Source organism: Rana temporaria, chromosome 6 (assembly GCF_905171775.1).
Source record: "Rana temporaria chromosome 6, aRanTem1.1, whole genome shotgun sequence".
NCBI classification, from domain to species: domain Eukaryota; kingdom Metazoa; phylum Chordata; class Amphibia; order Anura; family Ranidae; genus Rana; species Rana temporaria.
In genome coordinates this window covers 97689851-97715751 of record NC_053494.1, presented here as the reverse complement: position 1 = coordinate 97715751, position 25901 = coordinate 97689851, and the positions used below count along the sequence as shown (strand labels likewise).

Genomic DNA, 25901 nt, shown 5'->3' with positions numbered 1-25901 from the left:
TCTTGCGCATCCTGGGTGCACTATACTCTCAGCCACAAGCTAAGTTTAGACTAATGGGCTACCATTCCGACCCCGTTTCTATTAAACGTGGCACACATCAGCGTTGCCCCTTATCCCTGTTGCTTTTCGCTATTGCGATTAGAAACTGTAGCTGTAGCTATTCTGGACAATCCAAATATTAAAAGGGTGTCCTGCGGATCTCGTGTACACAAGTGTGCGCTATTTGCAGACAACATGATGTTGTTTGTAACCTCCCCCTTACCTCGATTCCGAATATTACTTGAATTCGGTAAGGTATCTGGGCTTAGGTAAACAAGACAAAGTCCTCTGCTAGGAATAATAATGTTCCTCCATGATTGTATGCACACCTTTAAGACTCTTTCCTTTTTCAATGGCATAAAAAATCTCTCCCATACCTAGAAGTTAGTCTGTCTCCCTTTTACTCGTCATTATACGCAGCTAATTATCCTTCATGCTATAAGTGTTTGGAGCAGTTGCTTTGTGGTTGGGCCCTTTACGATCTCTCGTGACTGGGTAGGATCCACACAGTCAAAATTACTTTTACCTAAACTCCTCTATTTGTTCTTGTCATTACCAGTTTCTGTTTACAGGATGAATCTTTTGTGCTTTCAAACTAAAGTGCTGAAATTTATCTGGGGTTCTAGGGGTCCTAAACTAGCTTGCGCTACTTTGTACACACCTAGCTCTAAAGGGGGGTTTGGGTGTCACTGATTTTCTATGGGTACTACAAGGCAGCAGAATTTCATGCAATTGTCTATTGTTTGCTCTCACCACAAGAGGCCGAACAGGGTACAGCTGAAGCAGCAAGCCGTCTCGTTCTATATAATTGATTATTTACTATGGCGTCCCCTTAAGGATAGACTCTTAATACAGTCACCTAAATTAGCCTATTCTCTGGAATTGCTTGAGGCTCAATTATTTTGCTGATCTCTGGATATACCCCATTGGCACACATAAAGACCAAGGTACAAAAGATGGTATTTCTATGAAGTACGAGTCGCTGCTCACCTTGGTTCAGAAACGGCCATACAATACTGGCTTGGCAGAGGGACCTTAACCAGTTCCCGACCGTCTCGCACAGATATACTGCGGCAGAATGGCTCCCCTGGCAAAATCCTGTATGGGTGCGTCAATTCCTTTAGCAGCGGCCAGAGGGCACGCGTGCCTGCTGCACGGTGGAGAACCCGATGCGTGTAAGCACACAAATCCCTGTGCTGTCAATGAAGCGGAACCAATATCATTTTTTTCCTACTAAGTTACAACCATGTCACTGCTGGTCCAGAGAGTTTCTGCCTGGGAGCTGGAGTGTGTGCACTGTGCTGTGCCGATGGTCAGAGTGAGACAGAGGGTCAGCATAGCACAATGCTACATGAAGAGGACGAAGGAGGCAAGATTGCTCCACCTCCCATCCTATTCCTGCTGTGTCTGTCCCGCTCCACCGCCATGCCGTGCACACATCGCCAGTGAAAGTGGTTGCTGTGTGGGCATGTGGAGGCGGCAGATTTATATGCATAGCGAGAAGCAGCTGTACTTCCCAGCTGCTTGAGTCTCTGAGAATACTTGGTGAGTGCTGGCATACAGAAACCCCCTTTCCCTTCACATTTCCAGATGTCTCTGTTCTGCTGCTCTTACAGCACTGGTGCTTCCCTCTTCTAGAAAGTGTGGGGGCGCGGGCAGTATTTATGAAATGTATAGCAGTCTCTGTGAAATGTGGGGCAGTCTCTCTAACTTGAGGAGGTAGTCTCTGCGGCAGTCTGTGTGGACCGCAAGCTCTGTTGGACAGTCTGACAAATCATTGCATTCTGTTTTTATGCAGATTTTACACATTGTCTCAACTTCTTGGGATGGGAATTTGGGTAGTACCTCACAATATATCCAAATCCTAGAACAAAACTACTACTGTGCAGCTCACATGTTCTCATATGTTGTGGCTGCATTAGTTTGAAGACATTCAAATGCACCAAGCTATCTCTATTACAATCCGTACTGGTAGCAAAGTACATGTAAGCCCTGTCATCCATTGGTGCTGGGAGCTGCTGTCAGTCACTCCTGCTGAGAAATGTCAATCACTTCCGGAAGGGCTGGGCAGGAGGCTTGTCAGCTCCATTTTTTTAAAAGTCGTGTGATTGGCAGAACACTGAACACAGCGTCTGCTAGGAAACTGAGTCCGAGGATCAGAGGACCTCCGCGATAGGCAGAGCACAGTGTCGAATGCCTATCACGGAACGGAACGCCAGGAGGAAGCCGCGACTTTTAAAAAATGAACGCCTGTCAAGAATTCAGGTACTCGGGCACAGTGAGACTGCAATGGACACAGTGAGGTATGGCACAGTGAGGCATGCAAATGGGCATTGTTGACTCTCTTTTCCACTTACAGTAGCTGCTGCATTCTCACCCTAGGCTTATACTCAAATCAATACGTTTTCCCAGTTTTTTAGTGGTAAAATTAGGTCCTCGGCTTATACACGGGTCGGCTTATACTCGAGTATATACGGTATGTCTGTCAATGCTACCACAGGTCTGAACACAATACAAAGGCTGCCAGGATTACAAGGTTTTTATACTGTATCTCACAAAAGTGAGTACACCCCTCACATTTTTGTAAATATTTTATTCTATCTTTTCAACAACACTGACGAAATGACACTTTGCCTCAATGTAAAGTTGTGCAAACTCTTTTATTGTCTAGTTTCTACGTGTGATTTCCGATCATCTCTCCCCTCTGGAAACATCCACTGATCCGCAAGCAGTGTATTTCTTGCTGATTGGAATGTTTTCCTTTTTTTATTTTTGCAGTGATTTTGACATGTTTATTAGCAAAAAGACTCAATGGATTTGTTAAAGTGATACTAAAGGGTATTTTTTTTTCTTCTTTAAAATAAAAAAATATCATACTTGTCGTCTGCTGATCTTCTGTATTATGTCAGCAGTCTCTGACCATCTCCTTTAGCATGTCTGGAGTCTCTGACCATCTCCTTTAGCATGTCTGCAGTCTCTGACCATCTCCTTTAGCATGTCTGCAGTCTCTGACCATCTCCTTTAGCATGTCTGCAGTCTCTGACCATCTCCTGTAGCATGTCCGCAGTCTCTGACCATCTCCTGTAGCATGTCCGCAGTCTCTGACCATCTCCTGTAGCATGTCCGCAGTCTGACCATCTCCTGTAGCATTTCCGCAGTCTCTGACCATCTCCTGTAGCATGTCCGCAGTCTCTGACCATCTCCTGTAGCATGTCCGCAGTCTCTGACCATGAGCTATGATTAAGCACTGATACAGTGTGAAACGCATCAGCTTCTGTCTACCTTTTGCTGTGGCATGTAATTTTTGTGACCAGTTTTAACCACTTAACGCCCGCCGCACGACTATTTACGTCCACAGAATGGCACGTACAGGCAGATGGGCGTATATATACGTCCCTGCCTTTTAGCGGGTCGGGGGTCCGATCGGGACCCCCTCCGCGGCGGGTGGCTTACCTCCGGGAGCGATCCGACTCGAGGGGACGGCTGTTCGTTTCTGTCCGCCCCCTCGTGATCGCTTCCAGCCAATCCTGTGAGCCGCCGCCGTGTCACTTCCTCTGCCTGTAAAATGTAAACATAGGCAGAGGAAGTGATGCAGCTCTCATCTCGGCGGTATTTTCAAACCGCCGAGATGGGAGAAGAGTCACAGTAAGTCGAACCTAACACTACACTGACACCAGTACACATAGGCACATTTAACCCCTTCCGATCCCCCCCCCCCCACCCCCCTGTCACACTGTCACTGAATGCAGTGATCATATATGTACTGATCACTGCATTTAGTGTCAATGTGACAGTTAGTGTGACAGCCAGTTAGTGTTAGGTCCAGGGTAGCCCCATACCCCCCCTAATAAAGTTTTACCCCTTGATCACCGCCCTAGTTAACCTTTTCACTCCCTATTGCCAGTGTCACTAAGCGATCATTTTTCTGATCGCTGTATTAGTGTCACTGTTGCCGCTAGGAAGCAAATTTTTTTGGGAAGAAAAGGACGCAAATTTTGTTTGGGAGCCACGTCGCACGACCGCGCAATTGTCTGTTAAAGCGACGCAGTGCCGAATTGTAAAAACGCCTTTGGGCATTTAGCAGCATATTGGTCCGAGGCTTAAGTGGTTAATTAAAGGAACGTTTTTTGGAGTGCGGCTGTCCTAGTTTTCCTCTTCAATTTTGCAGTCTCTGACCATCTCTTGTAGTAGAAAAAGGAGAACAGAGCGGGACTTTGAATGAGACGCGCAGTCAGCAAATGGGGCAGCCCAATTTATTTTATTTTTTTATATTATATGTAAATCATAATACAATCCATACAATTAAATACACAACATCACAGTAAACATTCATCTATATACAGGAACATGATACTACATGGCAGTGGATAGGGGTATGTGCTATACCACATGCAAAACTTCATATTGCATAAAATTCTCAATTACTGTGATGATGTCCAAACATCCATATGAATGAGCAGAAATACATAGTCGGCTGAACACTGCATGTACAATGGCTCAACGCTTTTCGTGGAGTATTGATATCCATTCTTCAGGAGCAGCAATGTTAATCTGAAATAAGACATGGGATGTCTAAGTCACTGCCTTCATGGGAAAGGGGTAGACAGATAACCACGGGGAGGACAAAAAAAGGGGGGATATCTAAATGCCTGATTAAAAATAAGTCACTATGTGGGGGTGTGGCCTAAAGGACTGGGAACTCCCCCGAAGGGGCATCTTACCCGGGAGCTGTGGCAGAGCATGGCGCAACAGATCCCCCCAAGCGGCCCCACAGGAGGAGATCTCTTGTAGTAGGTCTGCAGTCTTTGACCATCTCTTGTAGTAGGTCTCCAGTTTTTGACCATCTCTTGTAGTAGGTCTCCAGTCTTTGACCATCTCTTGTAGTAGGTCTGCAGTCTTTGACCATCTCCTCTAGTATTTTGGGGGAGAGCCTGGAGCTCCTTTTAAGTAGTTGTCTGTGTTTAGACTAAGGGAGTTTTGTGTGTGTGTGTGTGTGTGTGTGTGTGTGTGTGTGTGTGTGTGTGTGTGTGTGTGTGTGTGTGTGTGTGTGTGTGTGTGTGTGTGTGTGTGTGTGTGTGTGTGTGTGTGTGTGTGTGTGTGTGTGTGTGTGTGTGTGTGTGTGTTTTTTTTTTTTTTTTTTTTTAAACGGATAGAATAAAAAAGATGCGTTTTCCTGACTGCTCTGCGGAATTATAGGGGTCGCTGAGATCGCCATGGCGACCGGGCCCCTTGCTGTGGGGGGCCCTCGAGGGCCCCCTGTACTCTTTGATAGGAGGAGCGTCAGAGGCAGCTGAGATCGTCAGCCGAACTGTGCAGGGAGCTTGTCACATTAACCTAAAGTGAAAGTAGTGAGTTTTTAGTGCTCTTTGTCTCCCCCTAGAGTGCAGTACCCGGCAGGAAGAGCTGGACTGGAGGAGAGCTCCATGCTCGACTACTGCACTAGCTGCTCTTTAGTTGTGCATTCCCCACATGACCTGTGTCCTCAGCGGCTCCCCCGGATCACCCTCTCCTTCCCCCTTGCAGTGCCACTCAGTCTGATGTCTATCCTCCCCAGCCAGAGTCCCGCACCCTCAGTCTGGCTCACACTGCAATGCATGCTTCTCCCTGGGAAACAAACTTTAAGCACACAGGTGCAGTGCAGCTCCCCGAGGACACCAAAAGCTTGTCTGCCAGCCCCCCTCCTCTTCCCCCATCATAGCTGACAGGTCTTTCTGGGAGATATGCTGATCATCCGTCCAGCAGGCTATAGGGAGCCCAGGCCACCACCATGGATGAGTGCTCAGCCTGCAGCTTGGTCATGGAGGTGAGTGACTCCATCCCCCACACACCATGACATACCCCCTCCATCTCCCCTGGGGACAGGGTCCCCATCTCCCCTGGGGACAGGGTCCCCATCTCCCCTGGGGACAGGGACCCCATCTCTCCTGGGGACAGGGACCCCATCTCTCCTGGGGACAGGGACCCCATCTCTCCTGGGGACAGGGACCCCATCTCTCCTGGGGACAGGGACCCCCATCTCCCCTAAGGACAGGGACCCCCATCTCCCCTAAGGACAGGGACCCCTTCTCTCCTGGGGACAGGGACCCCTTCTCTCCTGGGGACAGGGACCCCTTCTCTCCTGGGGACAGGGACCCCTTCTCTCCTGGGGACAGGGACCCCTTCTCTCCTGGGGACAGGGACCCCTTCTCTCCTGGGGACAGGGACCCCTTCTCTCCTGGGGACAGGGACCCCTTCTCTCCTGGGGACAGGGACCCCATCTCTCCTGTGGACAGAGACCCCATCTCTCCTGTAAAATGGGACCCCATCTCTCCTGTGGACAATGACCCCTTTTCACGTGGGGTCAGGGACCCCATCCTGCCTAGGGTTTGGAATCCCATTTCCCCTGGTAACAGGGACTCCATCTTACCTAGGGACCCCACCTCCCCTAAGAAATGAAACCCCATCTACAGGCCATGCTCGCTGGCAGGGCTGATGTCAGCCACCCTACGGTGCCAGGATGGAGGAGGGGGCAGAATACACAGAGGATACCTGAATCCCCAACCATTTGGGGGGTGTACCAGCAGGGGTCACTGGACACCAGGGGAGGGGGATGGAGGTACAGCAGTATCAGCAGCGGGGAGGTTGGAGGACAGATAGGGGTCTAGCAGTACCAGTGTGGGGTGTCTGGAGGATTGGGGGTACAGCAGTAACAGCAAGGTGTGATCTCCAGCCTCTGTGTGCTCTTTCTCGGACCCCCTCATCGGCTCTGCCAGGTTTCCCCATCCCCTTTCCTGTTGGCTGCTGCTTGTGATCTGTCAGGACGGAGAGTGGGAAATGGGCCGGTAAATGTGTAATTTACCAGACCCTTTTTTTCTGAATTGAGAGTCAGTGATCTGTACTGATTCATAACTGTGGCGTATACTAAACTGTGTTTACTATGCCTCAGTTTATGAATGGATAGGAAGCTCCGTACAGAGCTATTCCTGTCCATTCATTCTATGTAGCTGAGGCTGCAGAGAAGGAAATTAGGGGTCTGTGTCCTCAGTCTTCCTCTTTGTCTTAAAGGTGAAACATCACGAAAGTCCCCCAACAGGGCTCCTAATTTTTTTTTAAAAATAATAAAAAAACACTGATACCTGTGGCGGAACTACAGGGCTCACAAAGGTCATACCTGTGACCAGGCCCTGGAGTACCACCACCGGATTTGGAGGGCAGGGCCCTGGCTGAAGTTCAGGGGGGGGCCCTTCATGGTTTGTTGCACCGGGGCCCTGAAGGTTCTAGTTACGCCACTGATGAAAACCATGCACACTTGCGCTGTAATCGTGATGCATCATGCAATCGAATCGTTGACATAATCGTAATTGAATTGTGAGGCCAGTGAAGATGCGCACCCCTAATATATATATCAGTGCGTAATGTGAACAATCAAATGCACAACTCAATCCAAAGTGCTTATGTGCATAACTGTGTAAAAAAAATTCATTAAAAAAATCCATATAAAAAGTCCATATATCATAAATGTGTGAATTGATCAAAAAATAAAAGTGCTCATTTGCATATGTGTGTGTGTGTATATGTATGTGTATGTGTGTGTATGTGTGTGTGTGTGTGTGTGTATATATATATATATATATATATTAGTGTGTGTGTGTGTGTGTGTGATACGCCGCGTAAGTCTATCTATGCGCCGTGCCCACAATCTGAGATACGCCTGAAAATAGGCTTCATCCGACCGACATAACTTTCCTACGCCGGCGTATCGTTGGCGCATATTTACGCTGGCCGCAAGTGGTACTCTCATTGATTTCCTATGCACCTATGCAAATGAGGGAGATGCACCGATTCACGAACGTACTTGCGCCCGGCGCATAATATACGCGGTTTGCGTTAGACTTGCGTCCGGCGTAAAGTTATTCCCCATATAGGAGGCGCAAGTCATGTTAAGGAATGGACCAGGGAACACAGCCGTCGGATTTTACGTCGTTTACGTAGTACGTGAATAGGGCTGGGCATAGGTTACGTTCACGTCGTAGGCAGTGATTCTGAGCATGCACACTGGGATGCGTCCACGGGACGGCACATGCGCCGTACGTTATTCATATCTTTATGACGCTCAGTCCTTCATTTACATGGGGTCATGCCTCATTAGCATGGCTCACGCCCACTTCCACCTACGCTGGCTTACGCCAAGGAAGCCCAGCGTATCTTTAACAGCGAGTGGGAGCTAGTGCTTTGTGAATCAAGTGCTCGCCTCTGTGCGCTGCGCTGGCGTAGCGTATATTAGATAGGCTACGCCGGCATAAATATGCACCGATGTATGTGAATCCGGGCCTAGGTGTCCAGCTGCATCATGGATGACCGTGCAAAATAGTACATACAATTTAAACAACTTGGAAGGTGATCCAAAACATGCCAAGGTGTCCTCCCTCTAGTGCTCCCCTTAGGTAGTAAAGGCTCACCTTAGAGCGTGCGACTTTGCAATTAAGCTCAGTCTATGCATGCATATTAACCACCTCTGGGTTCTGAAAAGGTACCTGGACTCCTCAGTTTTATGCCTTCGTGTTATGTGAAAATAAAAGAGCTCTATAGTGTAATAAAGCTTAAACGTTTTATTAAACAAAGCAAAAACCCCTTTCGGGGGTACTCACATTTGACAGGTGCGCCTAGTGCACCACTCTATATTAAGCGATGAACTAATGTATATCAAACTGGTATCAGGATGATATGAGCCTCCTAAGCAGCCAAACTGCTTATCCCCCGACCCCGATTTGTGTAAAGCGCCACGGCTCTTTAAGCATGGGATCGGCTGTGACCAATCACAGCCAGTCACATGTAAATACAGAGATGACGATAATGGGCTCTTCTCGCCTCACACTGACAGAGTGTGAGGCGAGGAGAGCCAATCAGTGGCATCTCCTCACGGGACAGCTAGGTATGTAATCGGGGCACTGATCATCGGTGCCCTGATTACAATTAAGTGCCAGCAATGATTGCCCACCACTGCCAGCATTCGGTGCCAACCAGTGGTCATAATTGCCAATAAACCATGCCGAAAGGTGCCAGCAATCGGTGCCCACAAGTGATGCCAGTCATTGCTGGCTGTTAGTGCTGCTCATCACTGCTGTTCATCCATGCTGCCTATCTGTGCCCAGTGCCACCCATAAGTGTGGCATATTTGTGCCACCTAATCAGTGCCCATAAGTGCTGCCTCATCAGTGCTCATAAGTGCAGCCTACCAATGCCTCCTCATCAGCGCTTATCAGTGAAGGAGAAAAATTACTTATTTGCAAAATTTACTGACAGGAACTAAGAAACTTTTTTTTTTTTTGGTCTATATCCCCCCCCCCCCCCAAAAAAAACCTAAGAGTGATTAAATACCACCAAAAGAAAGCTATTTGTGTGAAGAAAATTATAAAAAATTCACATGGTTACAGTGTAGCATCGCCACGCAATTGTCATTGAAAATGTGACAGCGCTGAAAGCTGAAAAATGGCTTGGGCTGGAAGGGGGTTTAAGTTCCCTGTATTGAGGTGGTTAATCTGAATGATGTTGGTTTGTGAAGATCCCCACACATTTACTTTCTTAAATTCTGTGACGCTCATTCGCGTTGTGCTAGGAGTAGGCTCTGATCTGTCACAGAATTCACAAACCCTGCCTTCTGAACTACAGCGGTGCTGGGAGGAGAAGTTTCAGGAAGTTTATGCAAGAATCACTGCCTGCAGGCAGCAAGGTACCATGAGATATGTAGTCCCATGAAACAAAGTAATCAGAGGAAAAGCTGCAAAGTATGCAGAGAATCCAGGAAGTTGTGCAAAGTGATTGCCAACAGACAGGCAAAACTCACAACATGAAAGCTTTTATTGGATTATCAAAAATAACTATTGTTTTATATTGCTACGACAAAGCTGATGATAAAAAAAAATGGTTTGTTGTAACCATAGCCTGACACTCTTTTCTATCATTTTGCAGGTGCAAAAGATGATGTAAACACTATAACATTTCCTACAGTTCCCATTCTTCCCGGCAGAGTTATTCAGACGATGGCAAGTTCACTGTCTCAAGGCATTCCTGGGCAAAAACTTACACTCTTACAACCTGCTACTACTCTCAGTTTAATGCAGCATTCGTCATCATTGAACACAAGTGGAAGAGAAATGACTACTGCCAGTCTAGCCGGAAGTGTTTATGGTATGAATCTAAAAAAATTGCAGTTATGCTCTGAAGGAAATGGAGAATCACAGACAGGCTTTATACAGTGAAATGTTATCACAGCTTGACAGCTGTTTACATATGGATTATGTGCCCCTCTCCTCAAACTCCAAACTGGTAGCTAAAATATATGTCTTAAAGCCATGCAAAGCCTTTTTGGTTCACCTTCATACTATGTGTAAAGTTTTCAGCGTGTCTGCCTAAGCATATATTTATGTTGCAACACCTGGTTGGCTTGAAAAATAGTAGTTGGCTAGGGATGGTCTTTTGTGAGGTGCAAAAGACAATGAACCAAATACTTCCTGACCAAATTTTAGATATTTTATTTCAAGCAATTGTTCTGTGTTTTATTTAGTTGATATTTTTTTGTAATTGGAAAAATATTTTTAATAAGCAGATGTTAAAATTCATGTAAAGCCAAAACTTTAGTTTAATCTTATTTGATTGAAGTTGCTTCAAAATGAGTACAGATACCAGGAGTATAAGAAGTACAAAGTAGATTATGCAGCGTACAAAATAAGGACATATTGGCCATTGATAAGCTAGTTTAGAATCAGGTATTCACATTTGAAAAGTATAATATAATAGGCATTCATTTATCAAAGCATCTAGAAGGGAGCTTGCAGCCCAACTGTATGAGCCAGGCTGTGTCTGTCAGGAAAAATAGTAAAAGGGTAACACAATGAGTTTGGGAGAATTTTCTGTGTTTAAAGATGGAGGAAATCGAATCTGTATGGCATATAGCTAATAACCAAAATTTGGGTACCAAGTAGAAATCACTTAAGGGGAGGAAAGAGCACGTGAAAAAGGAAGCTGAGGATGTGGAAAGAAGAGGACAGGGTAGGGCATTCCATCATGTCTAGTTGGAGGGCAGAAAAATATCCTCCTTAATCCAATTTCGAAATTCTGACAAGTAGTGGAACATATACCAGGAGGTGCAGGTTTTACTGAACTGTTTTTCCCTGCCATTCTCCTGTGACAGCATATGTTCCAAATCTCTGAAATGTCAAAACATTTTATTTCTATTATCGTTCATTGAAAAATACAGCTTTGAGGATGATGAGCAATCTAGGGTCATACTGCCACTTGCAGTAGAAATTAACATGCGGCACATAGCAAACTGAAGGCCAGCCCTCTTAACCCCTTGGAGCTGGCCCTTTTAAGGGGGTTTATAATGCCGGGGGGGTTATGGTCTTATGGGGGCTTTTCTGTCACTTGATCGGAAAGCTTCCGAACGCAAGTGGCGATTGGGAGCTGTCCGTTAGCGGTTGATAACTGTACCGGGAGAATCTATCTTTTTTTTTTTTTTTTTTTTTAATCTGTTGGTTAAACAAAAATAAATGGCTTTACTTTCTCACATACAGGCACAGCAGGTAGTAAAAGGAGATCTTGTTACCTCCTAAACGGTTATCACCAGAACAGTTTTTCTATTTGGCAATCTTCTGTTCTTATGACAACTCAGAAATTTGTTATTTCCTATCACTTTTGTGTACCAGAGGCAATGGTCACCAGGGCCAGTAAGCTGAATGTTCCAAACGGGGGCAGTGGTTCTAATTCTTCCAGCTGTTCAAAATAAAAAAATGAAGTTTTGGCTTTACATACATGTTTAATTAAATTGCATTTAAAGTGGACCTAAACTCAAAATGGAAATATTTTCCATCTCATAAGGAACATCTGGAAATGTCATTTGAAGTAGTGCCTTCAAACATTTACATTTACTTTATGGCATGTTTACTGTGCCAATGCACTGCTGTTCCTACACCTCATAGCTGTATATCTGTAGTGTGAGATCTAAGGAACAGGGTCCTGGACTTCTGGTCTACGGAGATTTGGAGTAAGATTTAACGCTGTCACTACTATGCTGTTAACTATTCTCCTTGCTAAAAAATAAAGCTGCAATATCAGCATCTCCCTGCTTCTGCTCCACTCATTTTGTGTCTGTGATTTCTACATCTCTTCTGCTACTTCTATTTCTAGAACATTACCCTGACAGTTCAACAGATCACCATTATTAGGTGCAGCTTTTACAAGCCTTGCCCCTTTACTAGGATGATCACCTCCACACAAACATACAGAGCAGAACAACGTAGAGTAGGTAAATATATTGGGAAAAGATCATTGGCAAGGAGCTTAAAGGCAGTATCGGTAACTAAAAATTGCCTTCTGCTGTACTTTTTGTGCATAGCTTCCACAGTTTAGGTCCTCTTTACGCAAGTATTGACAAGTGTGTGTGATGTATCTGTTTACTGTTTGTGTAATTTGTCTTTAATGCTACTTTATTTCAGCCATTTCAAACCCACTGCAGCTTCTTGCAACTCAAGCAAGCACTTCACTTCCTGTTGCTGTGTCCAGTGTTCTTAATCAAGATAAGCAAAATGAGCCCTGCCAAAAAAAAGCTCGCCTAGAAGAGAGTTGTGCAGTGCAAGCTGAAGTAATCACATCTACATCCGCACAAGCTGATGGGACTGGAGAATGAGAAGAGATGAAATGTGTTAGTAGGGGTGATTTATTTTTTGGGGGCAAACCCAAATGCTAGTCATTTTTGTAAACTAGGTTTATTCCTATCAATATAATAGACAAAGTACAATTTCTGTACTAAATATTACACAGTTGACAGCTGTGCATCACATTCACTGACTGATAAGGCAATACGTGATCGATCATGTACTGTACATTTCATTGCTGCTTTGCAGCCTTCTGCTACCTGAGAATTTTTAAATAGATGCAAAGCTATTAATCAGCCTATCGGTTTGGTATTCTTTATTGCTTTGCATCCACCTGATGGAGCATGGCCAATGACCAATATAAACTTTCTTCTAATTAGGTTATTTTTATTGATTCATAGGTCCAATGGACCCAATAGACAGATCTGCTTCTCTATAGCTGTGTATTTTGGTCTTTAGGTGCCTTGCTTCAGTGTAACAAGTGATGTTCAATCGGAGGTCTTATGACAAAGCTGCTGCTTATCCAACACCTATAGTTTGTAACTAATTCATATTTCTATAATGCGTTAACACGCTGAGACCAATTTTAGATGAGCCATTTAACCTACCAGTATGTCTTTAGAGTGTGGGAGGAAAACTGTGCTTGTAGGAAAGCAATACAAGAACATACACGACTAACTAAGCCACTGTGCTATACCACAAATGTTTTAATGTTCAGGAAACTAATGCCTATCAAAATAATTCTAAGAACTATAAGGGCTCTTTCACACAGGTGTTGAGGTTGTCAGCAGACTTAATGCGCATTAACACATCTATAGTGTTGTGTTGCACAGGCATTAATGTTGCATCAGGCAAAGCTCTTCAAATGCCCTGTGTTTTTTTATTTTTATTTGTAAAAGTCTAAAATGAGAAAATATTATTTTTAGCTGATTTGCAGCTGCACCTTAAACGCCATACGTGCATTTACAGTGCATTTATGGTGTGCCTGTGGTGCATTTTAATAGACAAAAATGGAAGTGGTTGTGAAGCATCAATGTGGGCTGAACTCTGCAGGAAGTGTTAATTTTGCCTCAACGCAATGTGAGGCAATGCTAGCGGTGCAGTGTGAACACCTCCATATTTTAACAATTTTGAGTGGCATTGATAGGTGGTGATCAGGAAGCAGTAAAAATGCAACCCAACCACCTATGCTTGTGTGAAAGAGCCTTAAGGTAATCTAGATTCTTGCTGTCTATTCAATAATTATAGAATCCTTGTGTGAGGTCTCTTTGTGGACCAGCATTAGTTTGATGTTTGGAATGAACCTCCTGTAACATCCTCACAACCTCTGACTTATAGTATTCCCCTATTTGAGAATGCTCTGATTTGTTTCTTGCAAACTGAAGGCATTCAGAGGTTTAACTTGCTTGATTTGATTGTCAACAAAACGGTGACTCTCCTGGCGGCAGGTGGAAACGCCATTTAAAAAATGTGATAGAAAAGTACCACAAGGCAATTTCCAGATGGGAAAGGTGTCAGTAAGCTTTAATGAACAATACAATACATATGTGGTATAAAATATTCTTTCTTGGGTAAGAGGATGCAAAAGGTTTAGAAATATATATAAAAGAAAAAATGTTTAACTTTACTAAAATGATGCTATATTGATATAAAGAATGTCTGCCTGGTTTAAGCAGACCACACCTGAGGTGGCATAGGTAGTTGGGCAAGTGACCTACAGCCCAGTGAAAGGCCATCCACTGTCAGAACTAATGTGTGGGCAGCCAGCTTGGTGCCTATTTGGCAGACCTGCCCAATATTAATTACTCCTATGGGGTTGTGCCAGTTCAAAAGGCTGCCCTTCAGGCTAAACCATATGCCCACCATATTCCACAGAATAGTGAAATGCTGCATTGGGGACATTTAAGCTGGTTAGTATCCTGGTCTACCCTAGACAATGTCGTGGTGTTTTTTTTTCCCCCCACATTCAAGGACCATCTTGCACATTTTCATGCTGTGTTGGCCTGGCTGCATCAATATGAGCTTAAGCTCTAACCCAAGAAGTGACATCTATTTAATGTAGAACTATAGGCAAAACTTTTTTTTTTTCATTTTGGATAGAGCAGTGGAGGCTTATAACCCCTGTCAGATTTTATTTTTGCCATATGTGTCCCATTGCAGAGATTTCCCTTCATTTTCTGTCCCATAGCCAACCAAAAAGTCAGAGGAAAATCCCTGCAAATTATAGGAATTCTTTGGGGACACCCAGTTCATCAGAACTACTGTCCCCATTGTAAGATTTCCACTCTATATTTATTTTCTGGGGTCATTTCAAAATTTGGGCTTTTCCGTTTTCACTTTCAGTAATGGTAAACAGGACAGATAGAGAGGGTGAGTCTCCTTAATGGGGGCACAGACAACAATAAAAACTGCCAGGCATTCTAATCCCTCTAGACTCTATACAAGAACAATTATTTTTTTTTGTTTGCCTTTAGTTATACTTTAAGTGTGAGATCAGCTGATTAGTGGAGAGTCCCTGCATAAGAATACAATAGTGGTGGGGGTGGGAAATCCCTGCATTCACTGAATTTACATTCTACTTGCTTGTGTGCATGCAGGAATTTGTGAGGATGTTTTTTGTTCAGCCTGCTGTTTGAATTTAAAAAACTCGGCCTATACCTAGCTTTAGAGAGACTCTGGGACACGTGCAGAGTGGTGCTATTGCTAAAGAAAGTGGAAATAGAATGGTATGTAACACAGTGTAAAAAAAGTCAGCACTAACAATATAAATATAAACCAAATGGCTATATGCAATAGATGTATACAATGCACCCACAAAATAAAAAAAAATTGCATAATGGTGTGTGCAATACAATTTATAAATATCTCCCATGTGCAAACTTATATCAACTGGAAGTCTGTGCACAAAACCATAAGTAAATGTTCAACAAAGTCCACTCTGTAAGGCAGGCCATACACAGTCCGAATCTTGTCCGGTTCAGCATCGACCGATTTTAATTTCGGGTATAACCAGTATTTCGGGTATAACCAGTATTTCGGGTTTTACCTGTAATTATTGCTAGTGGCTACTATAGCCACTAGCAATAATCACTGTCTTCACCTGGTGGGGGCGGCTTCCCCCCCTGGGAGAAGACAATGGCCTGGCAGGAGGGATACCTGCATCAACCCTGTCTGTGTTGATGGGGTAATCCTGCAACCCGTGTATGGCCAGCCTAAGGCCCCTTTCTGGGGTGAGAGGTGCGGTGTCAGTATAGCGCCGCTATTTTTAGCGGCGCTATACCGTCGGAATTTGGCCGCTAGCGGTGCGGTTTTAACCCTTTTTTGGCCGCTAGCAGGGGTCAATACCACCCACAACGCGCCTCTGCAGAGGCGCATCGCCGGCGGTATAGCCGCAGTTTCCCATTGCTTTCATGGGGGAGGATCGGTAAACACACCACTCCTCTCACCGCTCCAAAGATGCTGCTAGCAGGACTTTTGGAGCGATCCTGCTAGCGCACCGCTCCAGTGTGAAAGACCTCGGGCTTTCACACTGGAGAAACGGCAGCCGCTGTTTAGGGTCGGTTTGCAGGCGCTATTTTTAGCGCAATAACCTGCAAACCGCCTCAGTGTGAAAGGGGCCTAAAGCACAGTTTCTAGTTAAACCAATCTGCAATCCACTAGATTGTGAACAGTACAGGGAAAAGCCAGTAATTACGAATGGTAGACTGCAGCCAACAAATATAGGTGACACTTGACACATTGCTGATAAATCACTGCTGCAGTCTATTACTAGAAATAACTGGCTAACTTGGTGCTGGATATTCTTGACAGTTTGTGATACTGTGTATAGTTTACTGTTCGTATGAATATAAACAAGGAATAATAGCAGCATAACATTCCTGAGCGCCAAGATCATATTTTTTAAGAAAGCCAATAAAAAGCCAGTAAATGTGAACAGCAGGGAAAAGCTGGTAATTGTGAACAGTGCAGGTAAAAGCAGCAGCAGACTACAGAATACAGGAGTGATTTATCAGCATTGTGGCAAATACACAGTGCACGGCACGGCTGCGCAAAACAACGTATGGGTACCTTGTTCCATTTAAGAGCCACCGAAGGCGCAGGCCACGCGCGTTCACAGGCACTAGAGCCAGCACAGGGATTTGTGTGTAAACACACACATTCCTGTTCTGTCAGGGGAGAGGAGAAATATTGTGTGTTCCTAGTAAGTAGGAACAATAAGTCTCCTCCTCCAGTCAGTCCTATCCCCATAGTTAGAAACACTAACTGGGAAACACATTTATCCTCTTGATCGCCCCCTAGTGTTAACCCCTTCTCTACCAGTGACATTTACACAATAATCAGTGCATTTTTTAAGTGCGGATCGCTGTTTAAATGTCAATGGTCCCAAAAAGTGTGCGATCTGTCTGCTGCAATGTCGCAGTACTGCTAAAAATCGCAGATCACCGCCATTGCTAGTAAAAAATAAATAAATGCCATACATCTTTGCCATAGTTTGCAGACGCAAACCAATCAATATACGCTTATTGCGATTTTACCATAAATATGTAGAAGAATATATATTGGCCTAAAATGATGAAGAACATTGTTTTTTAAAGACATTTTTTTATTATTTTTTTATTGTTGTGCTTTTTTTTGTTTTATAGCGCAAAAAATGTAATCCGCTGAGATTATCAAATACCACCAAAAGAAAGCTCCATTGGTGGGCAAAAAAAATTAACCAAATTTGGTTTGGGTACAGCGTTGCATGACTGCGCAATTATCAGTTAAAGCAATGCAGTGCCAAATTGTAAAAAGTGCTCTGTTCAGGAAGGGGGTAACATCTGAAGCCGGATATTACTGTTTAAATAAAAAAAATTCCCTCAACTTACACTCAGTACAACAGAATGACAAAGCAAAAACTGAATTTCTTTATCGTACACCATGGGACACAGAGCCTCTATTCATTACATAGTGGGTTGTATTGATTGGTGTATGTGAGGTGATTGGACACTGGCACAAACAATGAAGACAAGTTCCCCTCCATATAACCCCTCCCCTAAGGGAAGTACCTCAGTTTTTTCGTTAGTGTCTAAGGTGTTGCACGCGTTTGGTAGAGCTTCCTTCAGCACATTCTAAAGAGACCCTCGGAGTAAAAAGAGCTAAATTTTTGGGGTCCATCCAAGATGCCTAAAGTATTATGCCAAAACTGGTATCCAAGCCTCGCAAACGAGGTGTTGCCTGTAATGTCTCTCTTCAGAGGACTGGGCACTAGGGTCCAGCACTTTCGCTACACTGTACACTAAATGTCCTGGTAGGTGGAAAGGGGAACGAGGGTTAAAGGTCAAAAGGATTTTAAAGGGGTAAATGGTATTGTATTTGCCTGTCGCTGTTTTTGTTCATATATATTTGATTGTAAAATGAGATTTGTTATAATAAAGGAAAAAAGGTGATTATAAAAAAGAAGGGAGAATCGCTACTTAAATCGCAAAGTCCTCACAAAAGGACAAGAAGCGAAGTAGATCTCCTTCTGTTGTTTTTGATCTCCTTACAGAAAAATCTGAGGATTATATTGCACCATCAGGGGATACGGATGATGAATCAGAGGGATGAGGGATATCAGAAGAGACTTTCTCTGCTTCCCAGGTTCTGAGATTGCAGGAGCAGTGTTATACTGAAGCAGTATGCTCTACATTTAAGTTACCCTCTGCGGAGTTAACTGAATCACCTGTCTCCTCTTTGGGTTCATTAAAATCCCTGCAGGGTGCATGTTCTTTTCTGGTTCATCCTTGAGGCTGGGTTCACACTACTACACTACTTTCATCCTACTTTGCTCTGCTACATTGGTCCTACATTTATCCTACATTGGTCCTACATCCATCCTACTTTCATGAACAGGATACTACTTTGGTCCGAATTCAATGGGCCTGAAGTAGGATCAATGTAGGACCAAAAGTAGTACAGGGAGCATTTTCAAAGTCGGACCGACTTGTGTAGGACGCTACAAGACGCTCTCATAGGGAAACATTGAACACAGAGCAAAGTAGAATGAAAGTAGTGTGAACCCAGCCTTACTGGAGAATCTAATTTAAGCAGACTGGCAACATCCAGATAAGCGTTTTTCACCTCCTAGGAAATTTAGGGTTCTTTATCCTATGGAGGAGAAATTTTTACCAAGAAGATGCAGCTATCTCTTCTGTAAATAAGAACCTAACTTGTCCAGTGGACAATGCCCAGGTATTTAAAATCCTTCTGAAATGAAATTGTAATCTTTACTAAAATCTTTCTTCCTGTTGGCTGGTGCTGTGGCCCAACCTGCTGTGGCAGCAGTTGGTATGTGTCGGGTCCTAAAGAAACAAGTAAAACGGGGGCTGAAACATCTGCCTCCGGAACAGATCAAACTATGGGAGAATCTGCCTAAGGCCTTATGTTTTACAGTGGATGCCATGAGAGATTCAGCAAACCTCTCGCCTCACACTTCAGCTGGTGCATATGCGCATAATTCTTTGGCTAAAGCATTGGCCAGCAGAAGCTCCATGCAAAAAGCTTTTGGCCAGTTTCCCTTCCATGGCGAACGCCTCTTTGGGGATGAGTTGGGGAAAATATATCCAAAAGATATCGAGCGGTAAGACTACCCTATTGCCAGAGAAGAAGATAAAAAAAACCGTCCTTGTTTTAAACTCTCTTTCCCCGCCTCCAGGAAGGTCTGCCTCCAGCCAGTGGCGACGGTATTTTCAGCCAGCCACAAAGGCTAAAGGTAGCAATGCCCAGAAGAACAAGAAACTGTGGGGTTCAAAAGATAACAAGATCCCAAAGCATCTTTATGAAGAGGCGCCTCCGCTTGGCCGAGTGGGGGGGGCGGTTTCGGCAGTTTTCAGCGGTATGGCAGACAGAGATCCAGGACAAGTGGGTAGTTTCCGCAGTATCCCTAGGGTACAAGCTGGAATTTTGAGAAATCTCACCTTACCGGTTTCCGAAGTTCAAGGCTTTCCAAAGATACATTAAAAAGAAAATCCTTCTTCAAAGGATTGGATCACTTAATGTCTCAAGGGGTAATCGTGAAGTACCCCTAAGGGCTCTTTCACACGGGCAGACCGTTCAGGTCCGCCTGCCAGTTTTTTAGGCGGACCTGAACGGGCGCTCCGTGCTCCTCTATGGAGCCACGGATGTCAGCGGTGACATGCCCGCTGACATCCGACCCGCTCAGATCTACAAAAGTGTGACGCAGGAATAACCTACTTTTCCATCCGTCTATCGGATCAGATGAACACGGACAGTCGGTCCGTGTTCATCGGATCCCCCCATTGAGAAGAGCGGGGAAAAGACAGGGCGGTCCCTGCACAGTGTGCAGGGACCACTCTGTCATCCGCCTTCTCAACAGGGATCAACGGAGCGATCCCCGCTGAGCAAGCAGAGGTTCACGGGGCGGATCATTACTGATCCACCCCGTGTGAAAGGGGCCTATAGGAGCAAGGTTTAGGTTTTTACTCAAACCTCTTTGTGGTTCTAAAACCAAATGGAGACGTCAGACCTATCCTGGATCTAAGATCTCTGAATCGGTTTCTGAAAATTTGCCATTTCCGAATGGAGACGATTAGATCCGTGGTCGCCACCCTACAAGGCGGAGAATTCTTGGCGTCTATAGACTTCAAAGACGCATATTTACATGTGACTCCCTGCTGTGGTATTTCAGAGCAACAGTCTTCCAAGGCCGCACGGAACACTTTGAGGATTCGTTTGCTGGGTCATCATGGGATGCTGGTGACATATCTTTAGCTCTGTATTCCGCCCTCTTCTCTTATTCCGGCTGGGACACACCAAACTATGTCACAGAGGAAATTAAGAACCCAGAAAGAAACTTGCCGGTGTCCATTGGTATTTCGATGCCCAGTGTTACCATCATTTTATATTCTCACCAATGTGGCTTATTATACAGTACTAGACTTCAATGCAGTTATTACCAGCGATGCAGTGGCCGTGACTTTTGCTGACCTCATGTATGGCATATTTAGCTGGACTATCCCCTTGGCCGTGGCCCTTTCCTGCTTTGGTGGTCTGAACTCCGCCATCCTCACTGCCTCCAGGCTGTTCTTTGTTGGAGCGAGGGAAGGACACCTCCCTGATATTTTATGTTTAATAAACATACAGCGGTTCACCCCAGTGACCGCTCTGCTATTCAATTATCGCGCTATGGTGGTTATTTTTACTTGCACAGGGACATATTAACATTGAATACATTGAGGATTACTATCACAAGAGATTTAGGAGTGCCTGCTGTGTTCCACATGTGTTCCATGGCTGGGGTAGCAGCCACACCTGGAAACAATCTCCCTAAAAAAAAAAGATCAAACCTGTCGGTAAGCTGCATTGATATCATAGGTGGAGGATCTTCTATCTATTTCATTGCCTCACTTTTTTTCTGGCGTTTTTGGTTTGGAGTCACCATGGATTTTTTCATAGAAGATTGGTGTACCTCTATGAACTGTGTTTTGTACCCTGTGAGGAATTTTATATACATCTGATACTGTTCTTCAGTATTAACTGTGACATGAACATTGGGAAGAGTCTTCGATTTTGATTCTGATTTCCTGGTCATTTTTAATCATTATTTCAGGACTCATTTGTCACATTCCTCTCTCTATTTAGGAGGATTTTTTTTTTACAGGTTGTTTTTTGGATCATCCCTGTTGTTATTTATGAATTTATGATGCACATGTCACTTTTGATGCATTGAAATTGCAGCGCAGCTCGTTTTTGTTTATATTGCATATTTACATGTGCCTATCCATCCCGCTCAGCAAAAGTTTCTAAGGTTCTATCGCCACTTCCAATAATACGATAAAGAAAATAGGATTTTTTATAACCGCTTACCTGTAAAATCCTTTTCTTGGAGTACACCACGGGACACAGAATTCCCCCCTTCTTATGGGAACCTTACTGCTTTGCTACAAATAACCCCTCCCTTAGGGGAGGGGTTATATGGAGGGGAACTTGTCTTCATTGGTTGTGCCAGTGTCCAATCACCTCTGGTGACCATACAACCCACTATGTAATGAATAGAGGCTCTGTGTCCCGTAGTGTACCCCAAGAAAAGGATTTTTACAGGTAAGCTGTTATAAAAATCTTGTTTTTAGAAATGTCTGTGAATTTATTAAAAATAAAATAACTCAAATAACATTGGCATATGTATTCAGACACTCAAGAATATACAGCACTGAATGGCATTCATGTAACACAGTAAACATTATCAATGAAATGCCTGCAATTATAAACCGTGCAGGGGAAAGTTGGTAACCTATCAGCAGCAACTTAAGCAATGTATCAAATATTTAAATAATACAAATAAAAACTTTGTGTGTATATAATATGTTGTGTGTGTGTGTGTGTGTACACACACACACACACACACACACAGTCAAATACTCTATGTAAGTGTATAATGATATAGCAGCATTGGATTTTGCAGCTGTGGCACTATACACTTACCAACAGTGTGTTCTACAGTTAACAGCTTTGCATTGTACATGTTTACTCTACAGTGGGTACACTTAAAACAATCACATTCTGTTTCTTTGCAGCCTGAAATGAAGACAGGCACAGTTTTTGTTTTATCCAGATGTATTTACTTATAACATCCAAGTGAAAGCTATAACACCAACATGTCAGAAAGAAAATTCCATAACAGAATCACTGAGTTATAAAAAGGATCACCCCCTTGTCAATATTTTGTTGAACCACCTTTTGCTTTAATTACAGCTTTTAGTCTGTTGCATCCAGAAAGTATTCACAGCTCTTCACCTTTTTCACATTTTGTTATGTTATAGCCTTTTCCCAAAATGTATTAAATTCATAATTTTCCTCGACATTCTACAAACAATACCCCCATAATGACAACATGAAAGAAGTTTTTTTTTTTTTTATCTTTGCAAATATATTATAAATTAAAAAAACAAAACCATCACATGTACATAAGTTATCACAGCCTTTGCCATGACACGTGTCAAAATTGAGCTCAGGTGCATCCCATTTCCACTGATAATCTTTGATGTTTATACAACTTGATTGAAGTCCATCTGTGGTAAATTCATATGATTCAACATGATTTGGAAAGGCCCACACCTATCTAAGGTCCCACAGTGAACAGTGCATGTCGGAGCACAAACCAAGCCATGATGTCCAAGGAATTTTCTGTAGACCTCTAAAACAGGATTGTATCGAGGCACAGATCTGGGGAAGGATACAGAACATTTTCTCCCAATGAGCACAGTGGGCTCCATCATGCGTTAAAAGAAAGAAGTTTGGAACCACCAGGACTTTTTCTAGAGCAGGCCGCCCGGCCAAACTGAAGGATCGGGGGAGAAGGGCCTTGGTCATGGCGGTGACCAAGAACCCCATGGTCACTCTGACAGAGCTCCAGTGTTTCTCTATAGAGAGAGAGAGGAGATACTTCCACAAAAACAACCATCTCTGCAGCACTCCACCAATCAGGTCTGTATGGTAGAATGGCTAGACAGAAGCCAGTCCTCAGTAAAAGACACATGGCAGCCCACCTGGAGTCTGCACAAAGGCACCTGAAGGACTTGTGAGAAACTAAATTCTCTGGTCTGATGAAACAAAGATTTAAATCTTTGGCCTGAATGGCAAGCGTCATGTCTGGAGCAAACCAGGCCACCGCTCATCACCTGGCCAATACCATCCCTACAGTCAAGCATGGTGGTGGGATGTTTTTTTAGTAGTAGGAACTGGGAAGCTAGTCAGGATCAAGGGGGGGGGGGATGAATTCAGCAATGTACAGTGACATCCTTGATCAAACACTGCTCCAGAGTGATCTGGACCACAGACTGGGGAGAAGGTCCATCTTCCAACAGTACAAACACCCTAAGATAACAAAGGAGTGGCTATCTGACAACTCAATGAATGTCCTTTTAAGTGGCCCAGCCAGAGCCCAGATTTGAACCTGATTGAACATCTCTGGAGAGATCTGAAAATGGCTGTGCACTGACGCTCCCCATCCAACCTGATGGAGCTTGAGAGGTCCTTCAAAGAAGAATGGGAGAAACTGCCCAAAAATAGGTGTGCCAAGCTTGTAGTATCATACTCAAAATACTTGAAGGCAGCAGATTTCCTCAATAATTTGACAGTATCAATTCTGCCTTCTAACCTAACAAGTGTTCTAGTCCTTGCTGCAGAGAAACACTCCCCTAACAGGATATTGTAACATCCATGCTTTACTGTGGGAATGGTGTTATTTGGATGGTGAGCTATATTGGATTTCCACCAGACATATTGTTTGATGTTGAGGCCAAATAATTAAATTTTATTCTCATCTAACCATAACACATTTTTTCATGTGGCCTTAGAATCTTTAAGGTGCATTTTGGCAAAGCTGTCATGACTGCATGTGGCCTTTTAAGGAGTGTTTTTTTACTTGCAACCCTCCCATACAAGCCACATTTGAGAAGAATTTGTGATATTGTTGTCACATGCACACAATAACCACTCTTTTTGTCATAAATTCCTGCAACTGCTTCAGGGTTGCTGTAGGCCTCTTGGTAGCCTCTCTAACCAGTTTCCTCCTGGCTCTTTCATCCAGTTTGGAGTGACGTCCTGATCCAGGGAGGGCCTGTGTTGTACCAAATACCTTCCACTTCTTAATAACAGACATCACTGTGCTTCTAGGCATTGACGAAGCCTATTTTTTTTTTTTTTTTTGGTATCCATCTCCTGACTTTTCCACAGCTTTATACCAGAGATGTTTTAGCAGTGACTTGCCACCCATAGTTAATTGCTTTATTTGGTCAAATGGCTTTATGTGCATTTGAGAAGGCAATTCGCTAAACCCGATAAGTAATTTTTAGGAGGGGTGATCCTTTTTTTTTAACTCCAGTGATTCTGTTTTTGAATTTGTTTTATTTTTTTCTGACATCACGTGGATGTTTTATAAGTTGCCCTGAGAAAATACAGCTGGATACAACAAAAAGTGTGTCTGTCTTTATTTCAGGCGGCAAAGCAACAAAATGTGATTATTTTAAAAGGGGCGGTTCTTTTTTATACCCACTATACTTGCCAAGTCACAATACAAGTACATATGAGAAATATGGGAGCTCTCTATGCAGATTTGGAATCTGATTAAGGCTGGATTCACACCTATGCATTTTTAGTGCATTTTGCAGATTTGGACTACAGAACGTGTTCCATAGGAAACAATGTTAAATGTACTGTAGTGCAAAATGCAAAAAGCACTAAAAATGCATAGGTGTGAATCCAGCCTAAAGGAGAAGTTCATCTTTTAACAAAAAAAAATTAAAAATACACATTTTTTTGCAGGTAAAAAAAAAATGTGCATTTACTATTTTTGGGTAAGAAAATACCGTGCTAGATGAAAAGATAAAAAAAAATATAAGAAACAAGCAGCAGCTCAAAAGTGGGACACACACATATACAAAGTAAATTGTTAAACAAAGCCGTGCAAGTTAGAAAATGCGAGTATAGCCTCGTTAGAAATAGATCGCTAGAAATATAAACTGTGCCCACATCCCTGTTATTTGTAATAGGTATGTCTCGATCGGTCGATCATAATACAGGCTGCTTGGGGCCCGACTGATGACCATAGATCCAGATAAAGAGGGAAAGAGAGTTTTTTGGGACTTTTTAAGGCACAAGTATACAACAATATAAAATATATATGTAAAAATTTATTAAATAATTATAATAGTAATGCACAGTGTACAAAACAGCAAAAGAGTTTAGGACAACCCCACATATCAGATATGATAACAAAACCGTTATTTTCTAATACAGTGGAGTCGTAGTCTCGACCGGTTTCGCAGTCTATAACTGCTTCTTCAGGAGAAATATCTATAGGGTACATATAACAAATATAAGTAACAAAATAATAATAATAACAAGCAATTATATACACTGATTTAATGGAAAAGATACATAAATTTCAGTGTTGGCGCCTTATAAGAGAGTCAAGGACTACTCACCTTGATGAGCCAAGGTGAGTAGTCCTTGACTCTCTTATAAGGCGCCAACACTGAAATTTATGTATCTTTTCCATTAAATCAGTGTATATAATTGCTTGTTATTATTATTATTTTGTTACTTATATTTGTTATATGTACCCTATAGATATTTCTCCTGAAGAAGCAGTTATAGACTGCGAAACCGGTCGAGACTACGACTCCACTGTATTAGAAAATAACGGTTTTGTTATCATATCTGATATGTGGGGTTGTCCTAAACTCTTTT

At 43.4% G+C, this 25901-nt stretch overlaps 1 protein-coding gene across 2 annotated transcripts in view; it reads left to right on the top strand.

Annotated features, from left to right (window-relative positions):
- FOXK1 (forkhead box K1) overlaps positions 1-25901 on the top strand; it is a 218653-nt gene that overhangs the window by 158414 nt on the left and 34338 nt on the right. The window contains exons 8-9 of one of the 2 annotated variants that reach the window (XM_040357043.1): positions 9988-10206; positions 12513-12718. In XM_040357043.1, the coding sequence (XP_040212977.1) occupies positions 9988-10206; positions 12513-12703 (410 nt within the window). In that variant the 3' untranslated portion in view covers positions 12704-12718. Of the gene's footprint in view, positions 1-9987; positions 10207-12512; positions 13048-25901 lie in introns of those variants that run through there. The other variant, XM_040357042.1, reaches the window with a different exon arrangement.